A 6,774-nucleotide genomic window follows, 5' to 3' on the forward strand; every position below is an offset into this window, starting at 1 on the left:
AACCTTGTTTGCACGAAGCATGACCCCAATTGCCTCTGCGCCTTCCGTTGCAATGTGATTCCCATTAATGCCAGAATGAGCACCCAAGTCAAGCGAGACCACAGTGTTATTTTCAAGAAGTGCCCTGGCCAGAGCCACTCCTCCAATGTGACCAATATCGTTGGATCGAAGACCCACATGAACAATGGTCCTGTTGATCCTGATTAATTTGGCGATGGAACAGGCCCCTTCATCCCGTAACCGATTTCCACTCAAATCAAGAACGGTGTATTTTCTGTTATTGGACAAGATGTGTGCAATAGCCTCAGCACACATCGGACCAAACCCACTCTCCTTCAAACAAAAAAACTTACCTCTGCAGTTGGCGCTGATAAGTTCCATAAAGCGCATCTCGCGTTCCCATGACGGCAGCAGGTCCTGATCCATACATTTTGACTCGTAAAGCAATTGGAGATCCTTGACGGAAAAGTCCACTTCCTCCTGACTGCAGGATTGTATCGTTCCCCGCTTCACAAGCTCTTCAAAGGAGATAAAGTTGGCAACATACGGAAAGCCCCTTGGTAGAATACGCGGTAGAAATGTCGATGCCGTCGTTTGATCCTGCAAAAATGACCGTCGGCCCTTCGTTTTGTACCTGTACAAGTAACTTTCCACTTCACCACCGTATTTCGCAACCTCATACACGCGATCGGCACCTGACGACTCCGTGAATAGCACATCCCTCTGGCTTATTTCCGTTGTGTTCGTTACTTCGCTCATCCGTTTTTATGCCCCCCTTTTTTTTTCTTTCGCTGTTGGTGTTACTGCTGCTGCTGCTGCTGCTTCTTCGTTGCTGCGTTGTGCAGGAGAGCGATAGGAGAAGGCACCTCCCACGCCAAAAAGACCAAAAAGAAAAGAAAGGGACATTGAAAGGGATCTACACAAAAAGAAGGCAGCAGGCAGTTTGTAAAGCAAAGGACTGGCTGGAAGAACGCTGGACACAATCGAAGCGCGTTTCACTCCCCTCAGCCACCCGCTTCCAACCAAAACATCGGGTGCTATGTACAGCTATTTGTCATTCTTCAACTCTTCTCCCCAATTGTGTTTTGTGTTTTTTTTTTCTTTTTTTTTTCTTCCTTTCCACGTGTCATCGGCAATTCAACTCTTCCAAATAAAAGCACGCTCCCCTCATTTCAACGTTTCAAAAAATGAAAGCAAAAATAAACCATGTCTTTATTCAATCGTACGTTGTCTCCTTTAAAAAAGTGAATCTCCTTCCTTTTCTTTTTTCATTCTTATGACCCCCCCTCCCCACATGTCTCTTTCCCCGTGAATTATCAGCAAATACGCATACTGGAAAGCACCATGTCATAAAATAATTCTGCATTGGTGTTCTTGGCAACATATGTACAAGTACGTCCTTGCGTCGAACGAAACGTGCGCCCCTCGTCCTTTGTTTTATTAATCTCTACCTCCAGCGTCATCGGCTCAAGATCTGCCAAATTGTTGTCAATTACGTAGGCGGCAGTCAGAGAATCCCAGGCATAGTAGCCATCGCCTGGGCGAAGAAGCTCATGGTGCGTGCACATGGCCCAGGTGGACCCCACAAATTGCGAAAGCAAGTACTCATTTTGGGCACCAAAGCGCTTCACAAGAGATGAGCATACAGGAACGGCATTCGTCGAATTAAGTGAGAAGAGAACATTGCGTATATGAGGGCATTCCAGCACCGCCTTCGCTGCTGGTGGATCCCAATAAATGTTCCATTCTGCCGTCCCGTCAGTGCCCGGGAGAAAAACATTGCCACCGACATCCACAGCGCCACCCATAATGACACATTCCTCCACCTTGTCTGTAAAGCGTCTCCCATACTTATCTATACACCACGCCACATTGGAGAGTGGTCCGGTCACACATATCGTTACCTTTTCCGGCGAATTCATCACCAGATCCGCAAGCAACTCCTCACCCACGAGTTTTTCATACTCTGGCTTCAACTTCTCCCACATCTCAGTGTGCTCAGGAATGTTCAGAGAGGGCAAATCATCCATGTTTTTCGCAGTACAGCGCCACTCCATCGGAAACGGATTCACGCCATGTAAAGACGAAATGCCAATGGGAAAAAGAGGCCGGTTTGCACGCTTGTTTAAAAGGCACATCAGTTTCCCGGTGATGTTGAATGCATCAGCAACAAAACAATCGGCATCTGTGCAGATGCAGCCAATGACACGTACCTTCTCTGGCCGCGCTAGCAGTAGTGCCAGAGAAATGATGTCATCGTGATTACCATCCTGATCCAAAATAACGGCCTTTGGCATCTTCCACACAGAAGTACAGTTACACGGAGAAACAGACAACAATTCTCTAAAGGTCTCTTTCGGTCCCTTTCCTCAATTCTCCTCCAGAGCAAAAAAAAAAAAAAAAGGAGCAGACAGACCAAAAACAATAACAAAAAAAGAAAACGGGGAATTAACGACAATGCTTTTCCTCCACACCAATTGGAGAGAAAACGTTACACACAAAAGAAAAAAAACAACGACCATGCAGCCAGATTCATTAGTCCAAGAGGAGAATCTAGCCCTGAGCATGTAAACAACTAACGATGCCAATGGATTCAGTACTGTCATTTTATTCTGACGACACGGAACGATACGGAAGAAATTCGGTCTCAATCTCTTGTGGAACAAATTCCGCCAAAAGATCATATGACCGCTCTGGTGTGATTTCACGTCGAAATTCCGAAACGTGTTCCGCCCACATGTGGTACCGGCCAACTTCATACCACATAAGGCTGGCGAATAAAAAAAGAAGTCGTCTGTTCATTTTGGCGCTTCCTGCATGCACGGCTAAACGGCAGCCACACCCCAAAACGCCCATCCCTGCGGCAAAAAATCCACATTGATGTCCAACTAAACCATTGTTCACTTTGTGCGCCTTCACGGCATTGTAATACATACCGCACATAAAGAACAGTCCTAACCACCACCGCTCCATGTTCCTTGCCTTCATTGTCAGGCATCCAAAGAAGCAGCCGGCCAAACAGGCGCAAGCTACACGAAAACCGCTACGTGGCTGCAGCCCTGCAGGCTGTTCGAGCATTGTTGAGTACAAAAGCGGCTCATAGGCCCCACCAAAATGATAGCCACGACGGGCAACAGATCCATCTTCTGCATCAACGTAGAGAATACGGCGGAGTGCCTGGGAGCCACTCATGGGCGTCTACACACCGACAGTCCCTTCGTCAGAAGGAAATTTCAAAGAAAAAAAAAAAGGAAAAAATGCAAGGAAGCAAAACAAACAAAAAATAAACGAGTTATTTACGGCACCGTTTCTCACTTAGCATGGAGTTCAGACTCACGGTCCGCGAGCCTCAAAACCACCCTTCAAATAAGCATGAAAATCCTTAGGCAAATGTGTTATCGTCTTCTCCGTGTATCATTTTCGATGGTGTTTTGCCTGTTTATTAAACACCTGGTTTCTTTTTCTTTCTTGCTGTTGTTGTTGAAGAAAAGTAAAAAATATTGGCAAGGATTTCGCTTCATATGTCAAAACATTGTGAATACAAGTAAGTGGGATCGCATGTATAAAAATATTACCAACGCTCCATGGCTTTCTTTGTCATCTCGTAAGTAATCATCATCAGTGCGCCTGAGGAAGCCGTGTGTATAATTCTCGCAGAAACGCCAGCAAAAAATCCACGCACACCACGGTTTAGAGCAATATTTCGTAAGACCGCCAAAAAACGTGATTCATTCCCAAGCTGTAGATGCGTCTTGGCAACATCCAACGGGGAAGAGACTACTGATGCCATGGTGCCGGCTAAGAGGGCGGCTGCCACATACTCCACCGCAAGCTCGTTCTCCTTGTCGCGGCGCCCACCACCCAGAAAAGCGAGGAATCCCTCGTACACCGTCCAGTACGTCGCAACGTGTGGCACATTCATCAATATTGTTGTGGGCAACGAAACAAAAAATACCCGGAGCCCATTCTCTTCAAAAACGTAACGCGCACACCGCAAAGAAGAAGTGAATCGCCCTCCATTGTCCATCTGCATCCGCTGCTTCACAACATCAAAAGGGGTGGCGATCGTGTCGTGGGCCGCCGCCGCACAACTCGAGGATATCAGGATCGATGCATTTGAATCCTCTCCAAAAGCACGCTTGGCCGACTCATATGAGCCAAAGTACGCTCCGTGCGAAGGAACAGCGGACACAAGAATGGGAAAAACACCACGGTAGAGGTGCGTGAGAGGCTCGCTACGAAACACCTGACGAAGGGCGGATGCGATGTTTGGTGAGCTCCCACTCTGTATTCTAGTCTTGATCGTGTCAAATGGAAACATGGCAAAGTGCTCCACAAAGCCGGCGACGCTCCCGGCAATTAGCTCCGAGGAAGAGATGTAGAATGGAACTCCCACATCCTCCCTCACACCGTACATGGCAGTTATGTCCGCAGAAGACATCCTATTCAACCCACTACACAAAACAGAAGCAAACCAAACACACACGCACTGAGAGGAATGCTTCCAAACCTGTGCGTAGAAACTAAAACCAAAATAAAACTCATCAAAAAAAAAATATATAAAAAGGAAAAAAAAATCTTCCAAAGTGAACAATTCGCAGTACTTTTTTGTTGTTGTTGTTGTTGTTTCGTTGCTATTACTCCCCTCCATTGAAACACAATCATTCAAACTCAACAGTATGCCTCCTTTTTTTTTTTTTTTTTTTCGTGCTTTTTCAAGAGAATGTGTGGAGCAACAGAGGAAAAAGCGCACTGGAAACGTTTTCTTCTCCCTCACACGCGACGTTAGAGCACACGGCAGCTGACACCCATTTCGGCAAGAACAGAAATAATCTTACGCGCTGGAATAAATCCAGACACTCGAGAACCATCGCGAGTGTTAGACGTGAGATGCATACCCACAACGTGATCCCCAAAGTGATCAATCACAGGCGCACCACTGGAGCCGCTGGTGCTGACGGTTCCGCGTGCCACGCAGTTAAGCAAACCGCTTTCAACCACAATCCCTGGCGACACAATTGTCTCGTGCGGCCACTTTGTCGAGAGCCACACGGTGGCCACACGCGCCTGCATTGGGGGAAGAAAACCGCGCAGAGGAATATGTTCCAGTTCCCTATCGACCCACAGAACAAGAATGTCATTGGCTCCATTCTTCAACGCATGTTCAACGTGAGCCTCTGTCATATCCGGTTGTCGAATAGTAAAATCGCCAACGTCATCCTTGACAGCGTTAAAGTGATGGCCTGCTGTCACCAAAACACGTGGCAACACCGCAACGCAGGTACCAAGGAAGCCACCACGCCAATATAATGCGTGCATGGCCTTCAGTACATCCGCTGATGGCACCAGTGTCGCTGTGGCATCAAAAAGGCCATGTCTAATCATTCCCCTCCCCTATTCGGCAAAAAAATAAAATTAAATTAAAAAAAAAAAAAACAGCCATAATTCATCCATGCATTCACCTCAGCTCTATCATTTGTCATATGCGCATTCTTTTTCTTTTCTCAGCTAAATAAACATCCATAAAAATCAGTCACGCATATAAACGTGGACGTGGGGGGAGAAAAAAGAAACGAGCAAAAAGACAAACAAACAAAAAAAAAAAAAAAAAAAAAACAAGCAAACAAACAAAAATAAATAATAATAAACAGAACAAAGGGAAAAATAATAATAATAATAAACCTGTTTCATAAAAATAAATTGTAAATCTCTCCTTTTCACGTGTGATGGGAAAGAGACTCATGTTGGGGTGCATTAATAATTCCACTTTGGCGCTATTAATATGCCCCCCTTCCCCCCTTCTATCATCCGCCTTTTCCCCCTTCTTTTCCCCCCTCCCCTTCTGTCTGCCATTGCTTTGCCGTTGTTTCTTTCTTTTTTTTTTTTTTTTCTCCCTTCGTCCCCAGCACCACTGCCGCACAGCACCTTCATTTGTCTGGCGGACTCTCTACTTGCGCTTGAGTTTGCTCTCCTTGAGCCAATCCTTCATCACCTTCAGTATGCTTTCAAACTGCTGCGAAACCTGTGGCTCGCTGGCGTGCTGTTGCACACTTGACTCCAACATCTTCACAACATCAAAGAGCGAGTCCACAGGCTCTTGATTCGCAAAAACCTGTTGAAAGACACCAATGCAAGCTCCTTTTTTACCCTCAACGTACTCAGGGGCATTGTCAAGGCGTTCGAGAACGTCAAATGCCTTGGCAGCATAGTAAAACGCACAAACCTTATAACAGTCATTTGCCATGAGCTGCAAGACATTAAAGGATTCGGCGCTTGTCTCCATTTTCAGATAAATATCCCATGCCCGCTTTGCATGATTGTTCATGATGTGAGATCGCATTAGCCAACTTGTGTAGCTGAATTCCGCCCTAATTTTTTCGGAGCGAACCGCCGTGAGGGATTCTTCCGCTTCCGAGAAATTCCCGGTCCCCGCACAGGCAATGCCATACAGATATAGGAATGTATCATCGTTTAAAAAGTAGGGTTTGATGGAGCGTAAGTAAAGAAGAACATTTGGAAAGTCACGGAGCAAAAAGAAGTATGAGGCCATGCACTGTCGCCCGGGAATGGTGTCGCACTCAGACTGAGCAGTGCCTATGAGATTGAAATACTCCCGCGTAATCTTCAGATGCTCCTCCGAGTCAAGTTTTTGTCCAATTAAGGCATTCACGACGCCTTTTAGAATGTACTCAGGCGTAGAAACAGGCTCAAGATCTTTGATCAACTCGTACGCCTCCTCAAATTGATCGTGACGCAGTTGATAAATAACGAGAT

The 6,774-nt window shown here is 46.1% G+C and overlaps 6 protein-coding genes across 6 annotated transcripts, besides 15 other annotated features; all 6 read right to left on the minus strand.

Annotated features, from left to right (window-relative positions):
* Positions 1-759, minus strand: Tc00.1047053510315.4 (hypothetical protein, conserved; the record flags this gene model as incomplete). Its single annotated transcript, XM_799741.1, has 1 exon — positions 1-759. A coding segment is annotated over one exon (759 nt), but the record flags the coding sequence as incomplete, so codon positions are not given.
* Positions 1-4,550: a sequence feature (heterozygous, Esmeraldo-like haplotype).
* Positions 791-823: a microsatellite.
* Positions 1,084-1,119: a sequence feature (T-rich).
* On the minus strand, positions 1,317-2,297 carry Tc00.1047053510315.10 (inosine-adenosine-guanosine-nucleoside hydrolase, putative; the record flags this gene model as incomplete). Its single annotated transcript, XM_799736.1, has 1 exon — positions 1,317-2,297. One exon carries the CDS (start codon positions 2,295-2,297, stop codon positions 1,317-1,319), a length of 981 nt encoding a protein of 326 aa, XP_804829.1.
* Positions 2,388-2,441: a sequence feature (A-rich).
* Positions 2,608-3,192, minus strand: Tc00.1047053510315.14 (hypothetical protein, conserved; the record flags this gene model as incomplete). Its single annotated transcript, XM_799740.1, has 1 exon — positions 2,608-3,192. The coding sequence occupies one exon, from the start codon at positions 3,190-3,192 to the stop codon at positions 2,608-2,610; it is 585 nt and encodes a 194-aa protein (XP_804833.1).
* Positions 3,236-3,288: a sequence feature (A-rich).
* Tc00.1047053510315.20 (mitochondrial carrier protein, putative) lies at positions 3,572-4,651 on the minus strand (the record flags this gene model as incomplete). Its single annotated transcript, XM_799737.1, has 1 exon — positions 3,572-4,651. The coding sequence occupies one exon, from the start codon at positions 4,649-4,651 to the stop codon at positions 3,572-3,574; it is 1,080 nt and encodes a 359-aa protein (XP_804830.1).
* Positions 4,551-5,404: a sequence feature (haploid, non-Esmeraldo-like haplotype).
* Positions 4,609-4,628: a microsatellite.
* On the minus strand, positions 4,786-5,385 carry Tc00.1047053510315.30 (hypothetical protein, conserved; the record flags this gene model as incomplete). The annotated part of the gene is made up of 1 exon (XM_799738.1): positions 4,786-5,385. One exon carries the CDS (start codon positions 5,383-5,385, stop codon positions 4,786-4,788), a length of 600 nt encoding a protein of 199 aa, XP_804831.1.
* Positions 5,404-5,436: a sequence feature (AT_rich).
* Positions 5,405-5,581: a sequence feature (haploid, Esmeraldo-like haplotype).
* Positions 5,567-5,632: a microsatellite.
* Positions 5,582-5,836: a sequence feature (areas merged during assembly that could not be assigned to a particular haplotype. This can correspond to areas where the two haplotypes were merged or to regions with more than two copies in the genome that were merged during assembly.).
* Positions 5,661-5,681: a sequence feature (AT_rich).
* Positions 5,786-5,843: a sequence feature (C-rich).
* Positions 5,837-5,845: a sequence feature (haploid, Esmeraldo-like haplotype).
* Positions 5,846-6,774: a sequence feature (heterozygous, Esmeraldo-like haplotype).
* Positions 5,948-6,774, minus strand: Tc00.1047053510315.40 (hypothetical protein, conserved; the record flags this gene model as incomplete). The annotated part of the gene is made up of 1 exon (XM_799739.1): positions 5,948-6,774. A coding segment is annotated over one exon (827 nt), but the record flags the coding sequence as incomplete, so codon positions are not given.

This window comes from Trypanosoma cruzi, genomic scaffold (assembly GCF_000209065.1).
Source record: "Trypanosoma cruzi strain CL Brener 1047053516711 genomic scaffold, whole genome shotgun sequence".
Taxonomy (NCBI): Eukaryota; Euglenozoa; class Kinetoplastea; order Trypanosomatida; family Trypanosomatidae; genus Trypanosoma; species Trypanosoma cruzi.